A 19,730-nucleotide genomic window follows, 5' to 3' on the forward strand; every position below is an offset into this window, starting at 1 on the left:
GTAAATAAACCTCCTTCAATGAGCAGCACGGGATGAGCCACACACTCTTCATCATGAATTTCAGCTAGACAAGATCCACACAAACACCTCCAGTCACTAAGCTAACAATTAGACCCATGCTCACTGATGTGTCGTTTCCCCAGGCTACATTGTTCTGGGACTGACAGGTGACTTGGTACAGGTGGATGCTGAGGTGATCTCCCACAGCTGGGTCATTCTCCCCCCGGCAGCCAGGCTTTAGTTTGGCCTTGTGTGTGTGTGTCAAACAGACATCACTGCTTACCGCTTGAACCTGTCAGCCATGAGTCATGTTCATTGTGAATGTAGCAGAGAGAAGAAAAAAAATCTGTCCATATAAGGCTGTTTAGTCACCTCTTATGGAAAATTCTGTTGTTAAACACAAGAGGAAAATTGCAAAATTGAGCTCAGGTTGCATCCCGCTGCTTGGAATTGAGAGCATCATATTAGTCCTGTTGTAAAACCTAGCGTGCTACTTATCCAGACCGCATTTTAACCCCCAAAAAAGTTTAGGGGAAATTTCACGAAATTAAGAGATTAACAAAAATAAAAAGGGTGTCTAAATTAGAAGGTACCCTAAAACAGCTCACTAAATGTTGGAACAGAGCTCTGATCCACGAATGTACAGTAACCATTTTTCTAGAGCGTCTTTTGAGATTGACAGTTTTTTTCTCTTCCATTCTTGGAGATGATGTAAATGGTGTTAATTATGACGGATAAAGCTATGATTAAGCTTTCACAGTGTAATGTACCAGACAAAAAAAGGACAAATTCAATACACAATCCAATAATTCAGCGTTCGAATGGAAAGCTTCTCTTTTCACAACCACTGCATGACTGACACAAGGCAACCAAAGCGGATTGTGTTGTCTTTATTCTGGGGTATATTTGCAGCTCCTGCCATTTGTGGAAATTGCACCAGCACTTAACCCAACAATCTGTAACAATCGACTGTTTCCTGGTGAATCAGAATTTCCTCTTATCAACTCAGACTTGCATTAAAGTAATGTGTTTACCAGCTAGTGGAAGTGGTGTTGTATTAACATTATTGTATATATATGCAGTTGTTACAAATGTTACAACCAAATTGCCCACTCTTTGCGTTCTGCAAAGATGTCATTGCACATAAAACATTTCAGGGGAAAAACAACATTACTTTTTTTGCCCATTGAGGTTCTCAAGTACCTCAGCTGACACATTCGACTTTTTGAGTGATTATTTTGCTGATAGAAATGTACTTGAACAGTTTCATTGTTAATCTCAGTCAGTGGCTGCCGTTTTTTTTTGTTTTTAGCATTTTCTTAGCATAGTTTAGTTAATACCAAATTTTAGGTCTAGAACAATACATTTGTTCTGTGAGTACTGTAACCAGGCATTTAAGCATTTGTCTTTCCTACATGCATGTTCTTCCCCGGAGATGAAAATGACTCAAAAAGCTGTAGAGGTTTTCATAAATGAGACCGAAACGGACGACTGCTGATGTTCTCTTCACCTCCTGTGGTAAAGCAATAAAAGAAAATCAATTTCATCTCCTGTATTTCAAGCTGTCTCTGTTGACTTCAGCTCTGATAATACTTGCAGACAGGCTTGGAAAGTGTCGGAGGTGATCTAGAAGGCAAGGAATAGTGGGGGGGATGAAAAATCTCTGGTAAAAGGGATTTGTTCAGGGTAGCAGGTGTTGGCGGAGGTTATGCGCTCTTTGGCCCTCACCTTAAATTACCCGCCGCAGACGGATTCGAGTTCAAATTCTTCTGAAAACCATGGGGTCATGCATCTGCACCTGTGCAGGCGGCTCTGCTAACACCGGTCCACTTTTCAAAGCGTTCGAAACTCTGAAAGGTTTGCTTTTGTCACAAGATTTTGTGTCAGTTTTGATTATAACTTGCCACCTGGACTCTGGACATCTCTAATTATTTTCTGGATTTTTAAAACCGCTCACTTTCAGTTATTTTTTTCTGTGATTGAGTCACATGATGCTCACCTGAATTCCTCTTGAGCTGACAGAACAATTTTGTCTTTAGAGAGATGTAACACTGTAACCTATAAATGAAAAGGGAGAAAATGCATGCTCGATTTCCAAATGGAGTCTGACTCACTTTTCTTGTCTCTAAAGGTGTCAGATAAATACTGAGCACTTGAGGAAAACAGATCTTGTGGAAGGCAAACAAATACTGCTGCTGATAAAAGGAAAAACCCGATCATGAATTGAATGATGGATGTGCATCAATAATTGTATTACAGGTTAAGCTCACGTGGCTTGAAGATTTAGAATTAGCTTAAATTGTGCAAAAAGAATCACATTTTTCAAGGTCGCCTCAGCTACTGCCCTTGCGCTCGGGTTGGCAAGTGCCTCACAAGACTCAGAAGAGCCCCGCCCCAGAGAATCATCAGTCTTTGTCGACTAACAATTGGCTTTTTTACTGGGCGCAATCGTATCGCAATCCCTCCCCATTCATAGTAATGGCAGTGGTCTTGACACGTGGTCTTGTTAGTATTTATTATATCTATTATCTTTGTTCATAATAGGGAGCCGCAGAGATGACGTATTTTTGTATGCAAAACCCGGAAGCGAGTTTGCATTTTAGAACTTCCAGTTCCATCGCTCCAAAGTTAATAGGTTTTTGGTAAATCGCCCCAAAATAAGGTCTGTGGTGAACAAAACCTCTAAGGCTGCGTTTATATTTGGCATTAACATGCGACCTGTATCTGGATGTTGTCCACATACACATTGAAAAGACAAGTGTAAACGCGCTGTGTCCTGATTGTCTGAAGATCCGATCTGCTTGTTCGGATCACCGAGATCGCATGTTAATGCCAAATATAAAGGCACCCTAAATATTTTCACGTTTTATTCTATGACATAAAACACACCAATTATAACCCGCTTGTGATCTTTTAAAGCCTTATTGTGTCTTAAAAACGGCGGTTGCTAACAAGTTGCTAAAAGCGACTACATCCTTTGGCGGTGACGTTAGACGTGAACGCGCATATAAAGCTCACAAATAATGCAACATGGGCACAAATCTCTTCGAACGTAGATGCGGATTAATTCACGGAGTAATTACTTACCAGTGAACACATGTTTAATAAAGTTTGAAAGAGTTGTTGGAGGCTTAATGGTGGTGATGTTGATAGAGCGACCTTAAATGTAGTCTGTTTATAGCATCATGTTAGCTTTTTACTTCTGCCGATTGTATTTCGGCTTCAAAAGTAACAAATGTTGTGTTAATTTGTAAAGATTATCTTGATAGACAAAACGTGTAAACATCATAATCCTTTGTTAATCACAGAAATTATATTTTTGCGATCTTCCAAAAGTCTATGGGAAAAATGCATAGGCTTTCGGTTGAGGGAACCAGAGTGGCACTCACTTCCGGGGTTAGCCTAAAAAAATACATCACCTCTTAGCCTCTCCATTGTTTTACTGTTTAAATTGTGCAGAAAAACAGGTTCCCATTGTTGCAATTTAGCTAATTTTGGCCCGGTTTCGCAGACACGGATTAGTTTAAGCCAGGACTATGCCTTAGTTGAATTAAGATATTAATGTCGCTTTTATGAAAATGCCTTAGAAGAAGACATTACTGGTGAGCATCTTGAGACAAAACAATGGCACTGATATATTTTAAGGTATTTCTGGGCAAGTTATATTCAGTTAAGACAGGTCACACATTCCTTTTAGTCTGAGACTAGCCTTAAGCCTCGTCTGTGAAACCGGGCCATAGTGTGACAAATCACCTGCTACAGGGCATGTTGTCATAGGTGGCAATTTCCTGGGCAATTAAAATTTTAGCTGTGGATAAATGTTTCTTTGTAGTCAAGACTTTTCAGTAGTGTGTATAGAGGCATTTGAAACTAACTACCCCGTGTGCCATTAAATGTCCAGTATATAAAATTTAGCGGCGACCTTTAATACATAGTCCCAGCTAGATATTTTATCATCACTGTACCATAGCAACTGCTTTAAAAAAGCACTCCCAAGATGTCTGGAACTTCAACTGATGTCACTCATTTTTTTATATCTCTGTGTGTTTGTGCCTTCCCATTAGTTTGAAAACAATATCACGTCGGCATTGTTTGGACATGTTTTGCTTCATGCTCATTTACAGACATCTCCAACAGTTTTCAGAACAGTGATCAGCGTGTAGGATATGGACGCATCACACCAATAATTAACTGACAGTTTGAACCTTGTTTAGCTTTTGTTGATGTCAAAATATATTTTTATTTTCAAACCCCCTTCTTCCTTTTCATTCATCAGTACATGGCAGTTGCTCAAGAGTCTAATTAGGGCCCTTGGCTGAATCTTGGCAAAGGCTGGATGTTTCTCCCTCGCTGGAAGCTCAGATTCATTATTAGGCAGCTGCGATTAATCGCCCTTCCTCGGAATAATACTCAGGTCTTCATTAACTCTCCAGGCTAAAGAAAGTCATCATGGGGCCAAAATATAAAGTCTGTGGATTTCCATTACATTTCTGCATTTGACAGATGCTTTCATGCAAATCGACTTTTTTGTCAGTATGTTTCCTGGGGTTTGAACCAACAACCTTTGCATTGCTAACTCTACCATCTGATCCACAGGAACACTCAATGAACCGATCAGTATGTGAAATTTTATTTTATTACAGAAATCTCTTTCTGCATAATATACTGTAGACCACTACATTATAGGACATTTACTTACTTTTAAAACATACAGGAAACATGAATTTGGCTTTTATTCCTATTTCCCAAAGGCTGGAATCGTACCATATTTCACCCCTATTAGTCTATGAGATGATGTTGGATGTCGGCCATGGTAAATATAGTCTAAACACATCCTCCCTCCACTGTCAACATCTGCCCCATTTTCAGCTGGTGCATATAAACTGCCACACTGTTTCGGTGTAGATTTCCGTGATGTATCGCTGTGCTCGACGCTCAAGATTTGTTTTTATTTTTCAGTCACATTTGCTCAGGCTTACTAATTTATTCCCTGTCAGCTCTCTCTTCATGCTGTCTACAATTTAACAAATAGGTAAATAATTAGAGATGGACCCGTCAAACAAGGTACAGCGTTAAGCTGCTTGCTGTGTGACACACCGTTAGAAAGCAACCTCATGTTACACAAACAAGAAATGTCCTGTGGTCCTGTTCTTTTTAAACAATAAAGAGGATCTTCAACCTGCAGGGAATTTAGAAATACAAATACAAATTCCAGCATCAATTGCCAACACTATAGAGATTAAAAGTAAGTACACATCGAATTAGCCGGGTAAGGATTACTGTGATGTTCTAACTAGTGTAGTATCACAAGGCAGTGACCTGTTTTTTTGTAAGCCAGCTGGTGATAAATATGATAGGGATGATCTAGTTAACACAGAATACTCCTGCCAGGTGGATTATAGTGAAAGCAGGTGGCTTTCCTGAAATGTTTATATGCTTAATTTTGAAAAGTTTGACGATCTTGACGAGAGCACTTTTTTGTCTGGTGTTTCCTGTTAAAACAGGAAGTTCAGGTGAGATGTGGATATGCTTGGTAATGCAAAATCAGTAATATTTTAGTTAGTTTGTCTAGATAAAAGACTTCTAAATACACAAGTCCAAATGCATATCTGTTAAAATACTATTTGTTAACTTTAAGTATAAGCACTACCTTATAGATGATTTTATATTTACTAAAAGCCGCAAAACTCAATCACAATTGTGTTTTGTGCATAGCATTTTCAGTAGCAAATAGGATGTGCTACATAACAGGACTGAATGCAAAAAAAATTGTTAAAGCCCTTTCAAAACCGAAAATATATGGGAATATAATGGGAAATATAATACAATATATTAAATAATAAATTTGCATGTATTGGAAACAAGTTCTTATTTTATATTTTATAATATATGAAATGCGTCAATTCCTTACGTATTATTCAATATATTGTAATATATTAGCAATGTGTTACTCTATATATTTCCAAACATAGATTAAATTATTTAATATATTGACAGTTAATTAATAGGAAAATTAAAAAAGTCCCCCTATGGAAAAATAAAGCATGGTTTTATTACTGTAAAAGTGTAGCAACCATTTTTTTGTTTTGCCAGATTGATTATCCTTTGTTATACCATAGTTTTATGACAAATACCCTGAGTAAACTACGGTTATTTTGGTCAGACCATTGTAAATGTGTGCTTTCTATGGCTTTACTACCGATAAAACTAAGCAATAAACACTGGTTCATTTTTACAAGGGCCGGTATATGTTCAGTCAGATTTATATGAGAAGTCAGAATGGAGATGTATTAATTCCTGAATGAATAATCTCTCAGCATTTAACAGGCTCTTTTGCATGATTTGTGAGTTTGGCTGTAATTCTATTGGGATTTAATTTGTTTATAATTAATTGGCTCTTTAGGTTGATGCGACCCGGCTCATCATCATAATTCTAAGGTTATTACCATTCCAAATTTATTTCAGCACTTAAAACACACTTTGTAGCAACAGGATTCTTACTAAAACAATGAGGGCAATCCTTGAACGAGTCTCAAGGGAATATGTCATAAGGTTAGCGGTGAGTTTGACAATAAAAAGCTTAGAACGCTATCGTTATTTTCCCCGCAGCTCTGGCAACAATTTGCCCATTAATGTTGCCGTGGATGTGGGAAGTGGAAGTGTTTTTAAAGTCTCCCATTGTAATATTCATTTATTTGAAACTCTAGCGCACTAAACATTTTGAAATGAAATTGAAGCTAATTGCAGACAGTTAACAGGTCGTTTTAACCTTTCCTCTCTCCTTTTCCCCTGTAAACAGAACGATGCTGAGAGTCTGTCTGGCTTCAGAATGTTGGAACTGGGCACCTGTTCGGTCAGCGCTCAGAGCCTTTCTGACCGCAATGCCCTGGCAGTGCCGCCTTTCAGCCACGGGATGGGCAGGGGCAGCCAGTCTCCACGCTGTTTGCTCCTCGAGCCGCTGGACCCGGAGGTTTGGCACAAGCACCGCGGAACACTGGAGGACGGTTCCCACACGCTGGAGCCGCAAAGCCTGGCTGACAGCTTTCTCTCCAATGCATCCAGCTTCGACACCCTCTACGTCCCCCAAGCCCGTCCGATGGGCCTGCCGCCATCTTCCTTGGATCTGGGGGGGTCGTATGAGGGAGCCTCCTCGTTGGGTTTGGACCCGCCTGCTGTCAGTCCGAATATCATTAAACGGCGCAGAGGGGGACTCATTGAACAACGGGACATCATTAAAGCACACCAGGCGCACAAGATCCAGAGCACCCCACAGGCCCGGCGCAAAGAATGGGAGTAAGTGACACATGCAGTTTGATAAGATGTGCACGCGTTTAGTAGAAATCTAGTTTTTGGTGATTTTCTATTGATTATACAGTTTAAGAAAGTGATGAGGTGAAAAGTCATTCTGTTCTTTCTTGAAATAGAAAAAGTTTTGTTTTATTCCTTTGCTGGTATTTTAAGGGATAGTTCACAAAAAATGAAAATTCCTGTATCATTTATTCACCCCCATTTTATTCCAAACCTGTATGAGTTTCTTCTGCAGAACACAAAAGATTTTTTAAAGAAAGATAGAAACCAAACAAACAGACCTCCCGTTGACTTTAATTGTGTGAACACAAAACCACATTACTCAAAATATCTTCTTTTGTGTTACACGGAAGAAAGAAAGTCATAGATGTTTTGAACGACACAAGAATGAATAATTACAGAATGTTTTTTACAGAAAAAACAGAATTTTGATACAGATCTCTATCATCCGTCATCTAGCATGATTTCTGTTTCAGCTTTGAAAATCAGTTGACCTCTGCTTTAAAGAGTGGGTCAGCCAATCATGTGTTCCCATGGTGATAAGATTTTAGATACAATGTTCAGGTAAATAGAAGTAGTGATTCTACTTCTGTGGCGCATGTCTTTAAGGGCTAGTCTTCAACCTCTGCAATCATTCACTGCACATTTTGAGATTATGAGAGCATGTAGGTGTGGGTTTGACAGATGTTCAACCTAGACAGAAAAAGTAACCGGCTTTCAATTTAATACAACTTCTGCGAGGGTACTTGTTAGCTATTGGTGCTTTATGTATGACACATCATAACTCTGGGAATTATAGGTGTGTTGAGTCATGAAAATATTTTAAAGGGAAGTTTAAGGAGTGGGGTTAAAGAAGAATGGAGAAGTAATGTTTTCTATAGAAAAGTAACAGCAGTGATGTTTACTCATGATGAAATAATGCATTATGATAGAAACAATGTATTTCAAAATAGAAATACTGCAATACTGCTATTTTTGACGTTGATGTTTCTGTGCTTACAGAATCTAGATAAGTAGAGATGTGTCTATCAAAGTTGTTTTTCTTTCCCAAATGATTCATGAGACCTGTAGAAGATGTTTATGCTACTACAGTGTTAGAAAAGTTTTAACATGAGATGATCTTCAAATGGAGTTATTCTGTCGGTCCTGAGCTAGATAGTACATACAGTATTTGCCACTATTGTTTTATTGTTGATGTCTCTGGATCATTTCTCCAGGGTGCCTTTGATAAATAAGTTCATTAATAGAGTGTTGCAACCTATTGCGTAATCTCTTTTAGGCCAGAGCTGTCAGAATGTTGTGGAAGTGGCTTTGCTGAAGTAAATGTGTAAAAGAGAAAGAGAGGGCGAGCTACATCCCGCAGCGCTGGAGCATTGCACTCCTGAAATGATTACCTTTCATTTGGCTTTAAACACAGTATGAGGGTGTGGAGGTATAATAACCCCATTGCTCCTTGGAAACACGCACACACACACACACACACACACACACACACACACACACACACATCATGCACAGTCTCTCCAGATTCAATTACTTGATGACATTAAGGGCATCAGAAAAAAGCAAAGTATAATACTGGGAAGCAGTCTAATGTTTGATTTGTGTGGATGAATGATGTAATTAAATTTGAGCTTTATTTAAAATCAATAGACCTGTAATGGTATGTCCTCACTAAGATAGCTATAATAGATAACAAGTGTGTTTGCGTGAGTGTTGTAGTAACTATGGAATTGTGTGCCTTTCTGCATTGAATAATTTTGTCAGCTTGTTGCTTTGAAAGAAATAATAGATTTATTAATCAAATGCCTTTGACAGATTAATTTGTTAGCACGATGGGACAGTGATTAATGTTGTGCTACATAGCAATGTACGTTCTGTTCTGTCTTAATGACTTTTTCTATTTATTTATAATAGATCACAAAGACATTAACTGTTAAAACTACACTGAAAAAAATAACTTGTAGAATTTACTTAATAAAATCCTCGTAACAATTTGCACGAATTTTTTTAAAGTAAAATTTGCTGCTATAATTCAAGTACAACTTACTAACCAGAATAAAGTAAATTCTACTTATTAAATACATTTAGTTTTTGTTAAAATATCAAGTAAACGTTACTTAAAGTAAACAAAAACAAAAGATGCTGAACAAAATCACGTGTCCAAAACGCTATAAATCCATTTTGATTAATTTGAGTAAAAATGTGTTTTCTTTACAAAGAAAAGTGGCAAGATGAAAACCACTATTTTCTGTTTCAAAGCTTCACATAGCATCTTTAGGTTCTAGTAACATAAAAAATTCAAATCCAGATTTTGATTTTAAAATAATTTTAAAAAATGATAATTTTTTCCCCAAAATGCAATAAATCCATGACAATTTTTTTAGTCAAAATACAATAAATCCATTGAATCAATATAAAAGTTATTTTTCATATTGAAACTGTTAAAAAATACACAACAAAGTAAGTTGATCCACATATGACAGCCTCTGAACTCAATACAATACTAATCTTACATACAGGCACTGGACTAAAAATACATTCAATCAGTCATCGCTCCTAAAATGAATTCAAAGGGTCATCTTTTTAATGCTATAAATTAGAGCCTCATCTTCTAAATCTCCTCACATAAATGATTAGATTTTGATGGTTTACGTTTATTCCCCACCGCAGAAACCAGCACAGGTTCATCAATGCCGTCAAAATTATTCATTTTTTTGTTTGTTTGTTGAACACAAAGTACAAAGTAAATCAGGGAAACTAGGAGCCGACTGTATTCAGAGCGCCGCCATTACTGTTTACAATGCGTGGAATGGTGTGCTGTGATTGGTTGAGCGGATATATCGCATTCTGCGGAGAAGTGAGACTGGCGTATATTGCGGTTTGGAAAGAAAGGGAGAAAACATGACAGAATAACACGGCGGATATCGCATTTTGCGTAACATTAAAAAGTGACTTTTCAATACCGACCTGATACAATGGCACTCACTAAATCCTTGGTGTTTCGAGTCAGACGTGATCACCCAAACGTGTTTTTTCGTCAATTTTAACAATCATAGGTAGTTTAGATGGTTACTGTAAGGTTAGGGTTAGGGTGTGGGTTAGGGTAAAGGTTTCGTAAGACTTGAAACACCAAAGATTTAGTCAAAACCAACAAGCCACGCCCACGGATCTGACTCGAAACACCAAGGATTAAGTGCGTGCCCTGATACAATACTGATTTTGGCGGAAACTGGCCAAAATAGCGTTTTGGAACCAAGCTCTTCAAATTAGGGCTGGGCGATATGGCAAAAAAGTAAACTCGATACTTTAATTCAAATTTTATTCAAACTGTATTTAAAATAGATGATTTTAGATGAAACAGTTTATTAACAAAAGTTAACCTTTAACCAGTTAAAATTAAATTAAATTAATGTTGCAACACAGAGGATATTAGGCCATGAACAACATGTACCAGTTCATTCAGTCTCATTTTGACTCAATTGACTCGTTAAGTAAAGGGAGCGTTCATTCAATACATTCAACCAATGAAAGGGCTCCGTTACTGGTACATTCGAACGCTATTGGCTCAGCACCTGCGCACATACATAACGCTGCAATAATGTCTTGCTCGAGTAGTGGGATTCATTCAATGCATTCAGTGAACCTTTAGTCTTTCGAAAAGACATCTCACATAAACTGTAGTACATTTCTTTAATCATGCAAGCATCTTACATACAAGGTTCAATATTTTAATGTGCACACAAACTCACTTCATTACATCTCTAATCTGTACAGGGCAGTGCTGGTTTGTTTCATAAGCACCAGCTCATGTTAGCAGATATGTTAACGATGGATATAAAAACGTTTGTGCTTGAGTTTCGAAGTAACTCGCTTGCAATTGCGCCTCAAGTTTGTTTTGTTTAACCGGCGATTGCGGAAAAAAACACTTGATAAACCGCGTGATGACAACTCGAGGTTAGTTTCACCTTTGTTTCCGCTTCCAGTAATGTTTTCCTCCTCATGTTGAGTTTTCTTTGCCAAGTGCAGTATGAAATGGACTTTGTACTTTGACACGCATGATAAAAGCTGCACACTGACTAACTGTTGTTGCGTTTATTTCTGCTGTCTGTTAGACTGTAAGATTAATCCATATCGAGTCAAAATGCCAATAGCTTATCATCGTTTTTGAAATACATTCTATCGCGATTCGATATGATATCGTTTATCGGCACAGCCCTACTTCAAATATACTATTTCTTTACAACATACAGTAGACAATTAAGTAAGAAGAGACTGGTGGTCTCTGTACTGGTAGTTACTGCTTAATAATTGAAATAACACACTTCATTACTACTATCATGCCTCCCTCAGCCTAGGCAGAAGCACCGCTCTTCTGAACAACGGTAACAACTTAAAAAACCCAAAACTTAAATATAATACCAAAACTCTCCTAAGTCTGAAAGATAAATCAACAAAAAACACGAACAAGTCTTTCTTTTTACTGAAAAACACTTAAAAGGACATGAAATGTGGAAAATGAATCTCCTTATGCAGTCAGATACAAAGCGCTGGGAACTACAGATCAAGTATAAGTTTTGTAGTTATATCTACAAAAATTATTTACGTAGTCTCAACACAAAATAAATAAGTAAACTTAATTTGACCAATTTAAATGGGTTTAACATAATAAAATTGATTTGGATTTACTTTATAATTTGTTCAATTAAAATTACTCAAACAAAAACATTAAAATGTAATTAGATTTTATTCCCAAAATGTATACGTTATTTTAACTCATTTCCCTCGTTAGACCGATCGCCGGTTTGAAGCATGCTCATCATGGATGTGAGTAAGGCCGGAACAGTAGCAAACTCTTTTACTTGGGGAAAGCTTTTAGAAATGGAGACAAGTACTTTTGGACTCGCTCATGAAGGCAGTCTGTGTCAGGAATGCGGTACCGTGACCTGAGGACTTTTCCATCAAATGCGGTATTTTTATATTTTTTTCATATTTTAACTAGAACAGTTATACTTGCATTTTGTTAAAAATAAATACTCATATTACATTTAGTGGTTTCTGTAATAGCGCTGTGGCTTGAAAGTATGATTCGTGTAATGTCCATAGACTGTATAAAACAGGTAATGACTAATATATTTTAAGATATGGAATCGGCCCCGCCCACTCCCCCACGCTTCTTCTCACAACGTTCACGCCCATTTTAGTTGCATTTTTCAAAACGACAGTGAGGTAGACTAGCTGAAAAGGGGGGGTTTCATGACCCTTCAAAGGTTTTATAGACGGTTTCATAGGACATACGGAGCTGGCTCGAAGTTAACTTTCGGTCTGTGTTTAATTTATTTCAAATGTAATTTTTTATATTAATATTTAATATTGTATTTTGTATATAAATTGTATGTATTGTATTGAATTACATTAAAACAACTCAACAATTATTGATTCTTTGCCGGGGTCTACTGGAAGTTACGTTTATTTTGTTGCCGCTGAAACCATCTATTTTTCCTTGAAATATGTAGAATTTTTCATTAACAGATTACAGCTTTTCATTAGTACAATGGATGTTTGTCATTATGTTTATGTTATGTTACTGGGTTGTTTTTAGTCACTTAAAACAGTGAAACAATTATATTTATTCAGCAAATAATTATGTATAAATGAGATGCACCTTGTCAAGTTGTTTGAGAGAATCAAAGCAAAGTGTGTTTTTTTAAAGTGAAAATATAAGATTTTTGTAATTTTATAGGGAAATATCAATTAAACATACTTTTAACAATACTTGTACTGTTATAAGTAAATGTACGTGTGTCATAACTTTTGAATGGTAGTCTAATTGGCAGTTGTGGCCTAATGGTTAGCGAGTCGGACTCATGACCAGAAGGTTGCTGGTTCTATTCCCAGGGCTGGCGGGTAATGACTGAGGTGCCCTTGAGCAAGGCACCTTACCCCTACTTGCTCCCCGGGTGCTGCAGTGATAGCTGCTCACTTGTACGTGTGTTCACCACTTGCTGTGCGTGTGTTCACTCCTCTCTGGATGGGTTAAAAGCAGAGGTCACATTTCGGGTATGGGTTACCATATCTGACTAATAGGTCACTTTTACTTTCTCAAGGTCCTAAGACTTTCACTTTTAAATGGAAAGAATGAGTCAAGCAAATGGTCCTAAGATCCAAATAATTGTTCTTTCATATTCAAAAGATAATACTGCATTCTGCATGTTTATCCAAACAGCATGTCATGACAGTTCTATTTGACTACTGTATGACTTATAACTCAAAGAATATCTAACAGGCTTGAACATGTATGTAAAAGCATCCATGCGACAAACAACAATTATATCCATCTAATTTATAAAGAAAACATCTTCAGACGATGCAAGAACACATTTATTTTGTTTATCAATAACCTCATCCTCAACATTAAGATGCTGAGGACACGGAGTGCACAGTTTCAGTGTTACCTGTTATAAGAACAGTGTGTGTGTGTGTGTGTGTGTGTGCGTTCATGTTTGTATATCCCGGTGGGGACCTAAACCTGAATACACACCAACACATGGGGACTCGTGTCACCGTGGGGACCAAAATTGAGGTCCCCAGGGGCAAAAAAGCTAATAAATTGTACAGAACAATATTTTTTACAAATCTAAAAATGCAAAAAGTGTTCTATGATCTTTAGGTTTAGGGATAGGGTTAGGGATAGGGGATAGAATATACAGTTTGTACAGTATAAAAACATTACGCCTATGGACTGTCCCCACGGGGATAGTCAACCAAAGCCTGTGCGTGTGTATGTGTGTGCCTTAAAATATAGGGCACACACTGGATTTAAATGCTTTATGTCATTTTCTCTACACACTGATGCAGAGCAGCTAATTGGAAGAACAAGAAACACGTAACAGTTAACTTAGTCATACATTTTTCAGCCTCTTCTGAAATTATTCACAGACAGACGCGCACTGTACCTTGGCTTAAACCTGATTAAATGAGGGTGTGTTGTGTAACAGCAGTGTGTGTGAAAATGTGTGTGCGTACAGTATATGTGGTTTATTGCTGCGTGGGGGTCTCTGGCTTTGTCTTACCTGTCTGCTGTTTAACAATGAACAGAATAAAAAAACATTCACTGTCACCAAAGCGTAACCTCACATGCCACTTTACACACAAGCCGAGACAATCGCGCTTCACAGTATTTCATGCACGGGCCTGTTATCGTGACGTCTCTACAGATGCTTAATGGTTTGTTTATGTTGTTTGATTAAGCTCTGTAGGGATCATCCCATGAATGACGCCATACAAATGCCCCGACACAATGTTTTCATCTCTCAGCTGACTTCACTGTATTTAAAGGGCCGTGTGTCATCGACATCGCCATGGAAACCTCGCCACTGATTGCACCGAAATGCGGAGGAAACTCTCGAAAAGCATCTGATGCTCGAGTAGTTAGTCTGTGTTGGCTCATTGTAAGACCTTATTAAACCTCTTGATGAAAGTGACCTTTATCCCTCTTCCTCTGAAACGTGGCGAATTTGCTCAGGTCTTGTTCAACATTTATACTGCATCTCTGGACTAATATTTAACATCAAAGTTCCTATTAAATCAAAATTCAAGTTTTTGCCGTTTAGTATGACTATCTACAGTGTGCACCAAACAATTGGCTACATTGATTTACATTGAAAACTTTTTTTTACATTATTGCACTTCATCTTCTCATCAGATTCCAGACTGTGGGCCGAATTAAACAATATTGGCTATTTTTAAAATGGGAGGGGCCACTACATATGTCCCGCCCAAATTTCTCATTACATCAACGCTGTACATTTCAAGGTACTTCACTGGGCCTTTAACAATCAACATGTGGTATATCAGACATGTTTAGACTTGATTTGAAAAAAAAAAGTTTAGAATCAGTTGGGCTGTTCAGACACGATGTAAACATTAGATGTAAAGTCTAATGTGACTTGGGTTACCTCTGAAATGTCTTATTTCTGTTATAGTAGTTTAGTATTTATGAGTAAATAGAGTCTGCGTTTACATTTTGTTTGATGTGAAACACAAAGTCAGATATTGAATGTAAATGCTGCTTATGCTATTTTTGTATTGAATTAATATGTTGTCATTAATATTTTTGGTCAGTTTTCCTCCCGACTGGAAGAGCAAAAGAATGTTGCTGATCAGGTGAAAATGAAAATATTTATAGCAACTTACCAGAACTGATCTGGTTTGATGGCAAGTTTTGTTTTTGTACGTCAAGAGTATTTTCGTACCATAACTTTGCACTCAGAGCAGTACAGGAATTGAGTCCCACTGAATAATAATGAGACCGCTACTAAACTGGGTGGGCAGGATCTGCTCTGAGCTCAGTGCCATGTAGAACAGAGAGAGCAAATGACAGACAGGCCTATATTTAGATATTCATGAAGCTTAGACACAATGTTACACGCATATGCTTTCATGACACATACTGTAGCCGCACAGATCCACACCAGTGGCGCAGAAACAAGGACGGGATGTCACACATTGAGCTCATGAATGTTAGCGTGTATGCTGTTTGCCGAATGTTCCAAATTAATGGAATTAAAACCTACAATATGTGTAATAAACCCTACAGAGGTGAACTGTAGTTTGGGTGACTGAATCTCTTTTTATTCTGTGTAAACAAAACATCTGGATACATCCAGATAAATATCCAGAAGTGGTGTAATAATAGTTTTAAAAAGGTTATACTGTTTATTATTAGATTTCCCCCTCTGCTGTCAGGTGTTTTTAGTATTTTTGTATTTTCGTTTTTCATTGATTCTTCTCTGGCCCTTAAAGGGATACTTCACCCAAGAATGAAAATTTTGTCATCATTTACTCACCTTCGAATTGTTCCAAATCTGTACACACTTCTTTGTTCTGATGAAAGCAGAGAAAGATATTTGGAAGAATTCTTATGACCAAATAGATTTTGCCCATAGTAGGAAAAATTACTTTATCATTTTATCATTTTTTTTGTTCTCTTGAACACAAAAGAAGACATTTTGAAGAATGTAGGACAGCAAACAGTTCTGGGGCACTTTTGACTACCATTGTATTTTTCCTACTATGGTAGTCAATGGGGGGCAAAATCTGTCTGGTTATAAGCATTCTTCCAAATATCTTTCTCTGTGTTCAACCAAACAAAGAAATTGATAAAGATTTGGAACAACTCGAAGGTGAGTGAATGATGACAGAATTTTCATTTCCAAAGCTCTGTTTGGCCTTGTAATTGTTTCTCATGGGGACGAATAGTATTTTCAACATTGACAGGGGAACGTTTTATTGCCAACCGAATCCAGATTGTCTGTGTTTTTCTGTAACCAATTACATATACAAAAGTAAAAATGACTTTTTTGTTTTTTTTGTCAAACACCAAGGTTGTGTGGAAATGTATAGACATATGAATCCACATCCTTGAGTTTATAAAAGAGGATCAGTTCAAATGATGTTTTGTAAATCATTTTTTTCAAATGGAAATTTGCACCAGGTAAGCGACTTTCTTATAAGAACAAAAACAAGAAAGAGGAGGCAAAACACTAAAACATTTGAAATGTGTCATTGTGATGGCAGCAACAGGTATTTAATAACTTACGAAAGTTATGGTAAAGCTTTGCCATAAGGCTGTATTTGTTAACATTTTTTAATGCATTACCATAACTAAAAACAAGCAAAACTTCTTTAACATTTAATAATCTTAGTTCACATTCATTTTAGCATTTACTAATGCATTACTAATATTTTTAAATTCATAAAGTTGTGTAACTGTTAACATTAGTTAATGCACAGTGAACTAACATAAACAGTTGTATTGACATTAGTTAACATTAACAAAGATTAATAAATGCTGAAAAACGATATTGCTCATTGTTAGCTCATGTTATTTAAATCATCTACTAATGTTGCTCAATTTTACCTTATTGTAAAGTGTTGCCAAAATTACAGTATGGTTTCATGGTAAAAGTTCATGAAAAACTGGATTTGCTTCCTTATTTTATATAACTTTTAGTGGCTGTCTAAATCAAATTGATTGACATGATACCAGAAACAGATATTCCCATGTTGCATAACAGACCTGTGAGTATCTCACACGAGGTCATGTCTCCAAGAGGGCACGCTGCGAAAATGATGAGCTTATGAGGAATAGAGGTTTCAATTATAATGCTATTGTCCTTTTTGTCTCCAGACGACATTTAAGACACATTCAAATGCGTTTTCACCTCAAATTGTTCTGTTCAGCCTATAAATGTTTCGCCTTCGACAACCAGCAGATTTAAATGTCAGACTTGTTTGTCAAAGCTGAATAATTTATGTTGACATGTTGAAAAGGCCTATTCATCAGGCTGGTGTGATGCACCCATCAGTCACAAGAGGAGGAGTAGAAAATGAGAGTGATGTAGGTAGATGCAGGAGCACAATCTTTTATTTGTCAATGGGTTTATGAAAATAGCTTGATGCACCAGGATTTGTTTGAGGTGGGTGGGGAGAGTCCAGATCATGATGTATTACTGCCATTAGGAACATGAGGTTCAATGAGTTTGGTATCGATAAACTAGATCTATCTGCAGTCTGCTGTTAGAAAATATGCAGTGGGTCCCCAGTACCCAGAAGAGAACTGCTGAGCTAGTCGATTCACACACAATATGGTCTGGTATTGCAGACCATTTTAGATAAACGTATTCATAAGAGGTAAATTGTGAATTTTGTCTTTGAATAAAATGAGCAAATGTAAATTCACTGTAGTAGATTTTCGGATATTGTAGCCTTCACTTTCCTGCACTCGCTGTAGCTTTATGTTATATGCCCAGTAATGCAACAGGCTTTATTTACTGCTGAAAGTCCCAGTGTGTATTTCATCCTTACTGTCAAGATGTAATAAAAAATATGAACGATGGATTTCACTGGGGGTTGGTTTCTAAAAATGGTTGTAATGCTCCCCACTCCTTTCTTTTATATTGCTGGCCGTTATGCTGCCATAGAATTGTATGTAAATTGTATTGCATACAAATGTACATGAAAGATGATTGATACGTTTAGTTATTTAAATAGTTTATAACAGTGCCATTGAAAATACAGTATAATCTTTTTTTTGCGAAATGTGTCTTGTAATGTGGTTTGGTACACTGTAAAAAAATTTGTAGCTTGTTTTGGTTCAACTTAAAAAAATAAGTTACCTGGTTGCCTTAAAATATTGAGTTAATTCAACTTAAAAATATTACTCAACTTTGGTGCAAACACGTTGTGTTGACTAATATTTTTAAGTTGAAGCAACAATTTTCTTACAGTGTAAAAACAGATTCCACTGCAGATAGGCATCAGGTCTACTCGTAGCGGCATCCTAGAAGTCTGTTTTTTTTGTTTCAGGTTTTGCTTTATTTTATTTTTTTCATTTTAAGGCTCATGTAAGTGAGGAGAAACCAGAGCAAGCAAACACGCTGACCTTCTGGATAGAAAACCATTACACAATTTTAGAATTTGGCAATTGCTGTATAAAGCCCTTCGCCAAACATCTGCTGCTAAGCAAAAGATGAAGGCCACTTTACTTTGCTTCAGAGGAGATATTTTTTTTACTATTAGATTCAGTTAATTTTTATATGAAGTCTATTTAACTTAATTATACAAAAATGTTCTATGTACGTGTCAGAAGACTTTAAATATAGCACATACATTTTATACGCTACAACATAAATAGAAATTGAATGAAATATAAATTTGAGTTTGGAAGTCAGAAAAGTAATCTGAGTATTTTGGATGTTATGAGTATTAATATTCTTCATTTCCAGACTCCTTTGTTAAAGCAGTAGCTGCTTTTTAATGAGCCAAAACTATGTAAGAGCTCATTATCTATCCAATATGGTTGCAGTTGATGGGTCCTTTTGGCACCAGGCAGGAATTGCTTAGATATACAGTAAGCATACTCATTAAAAAATAAATGTTATTTGAGACTCTTCTTTCCATCATTCTTTTTTTTTTAATTATGTAAGCGTGCTTTACCATTTTCTTCCCTGTTAATAATAAAAGTTCACTATGCACTAAAAATATTTTGCATAAAATATGTTACATTTCTCATTCTCATCTCAAAATTTGCTTCGTTTGCTGCTGTAGGTAGATTGAAAGAAATTTACTCATATACCTGTTAAAGAATCCACACTCCAGGGAAAATGTTCATTTTTATTTACGTTTTCTTTTCCTCTGTCATTTGAGTTCATTCTGTACTGCGGCTCTCATCGTAATGTTGTTTTAGCTTTAATAGATTCGGACTCAGAGGACCAACATGTGAAATATGTCCTTTCACGGCAGCCTGACGGGACTGTTGTACTCCACCACACAGTCTGTGTGTTTTTAATTATTTATGACCCAGATTTATTGATAATATGAAAGCCGCTGCTGGCAAAGGCATGAAATAACATGTCAGT

At 36.8% G+C, this 19,730-nt stretch overlaps 1 protein-coding gene across 7 annotated transcripts in view; it reads left to right on the forward strand.

Annotated features, from left to right (window-relative positions):
* The window catches only part of LOC130567820 (voltage-dependent R-type calcium channel subunit alpha-1E), a 101,111-nt gene that overhangs the window by 9,607 nt on the left and 71,774 nt on the right, over positions 1–19,730 (forward strand). For all 7 annotated transcript variants that reach the window (XM_057356249.1, XM_057356248.1, XM_057356254.1 and 4 more), the window contains exon 2: positions 6,800–7,293. In XM_057356249.1, coding sequence (XP_057212232.1) covers positions 6,800–7,293 — 494 coding nt within the window. The remainder of the gene's footprint in view (positions 1–6,799; positions 7,294–19,730) is intronic.

This window comes from Triplophysa rosa, linkage group LG17 (genome assembly GCF_024868665.1).
Source record: "Triplophysa rosa linkage group LG17, Trosa_1v2, whole genome shotgun sequence".
NCBI lineage: Eukaryota > Metazoa > Chordata > Actinopteri > Cypriniformes > Nemacheilidae > Triplophysa > Triplophysa rosa.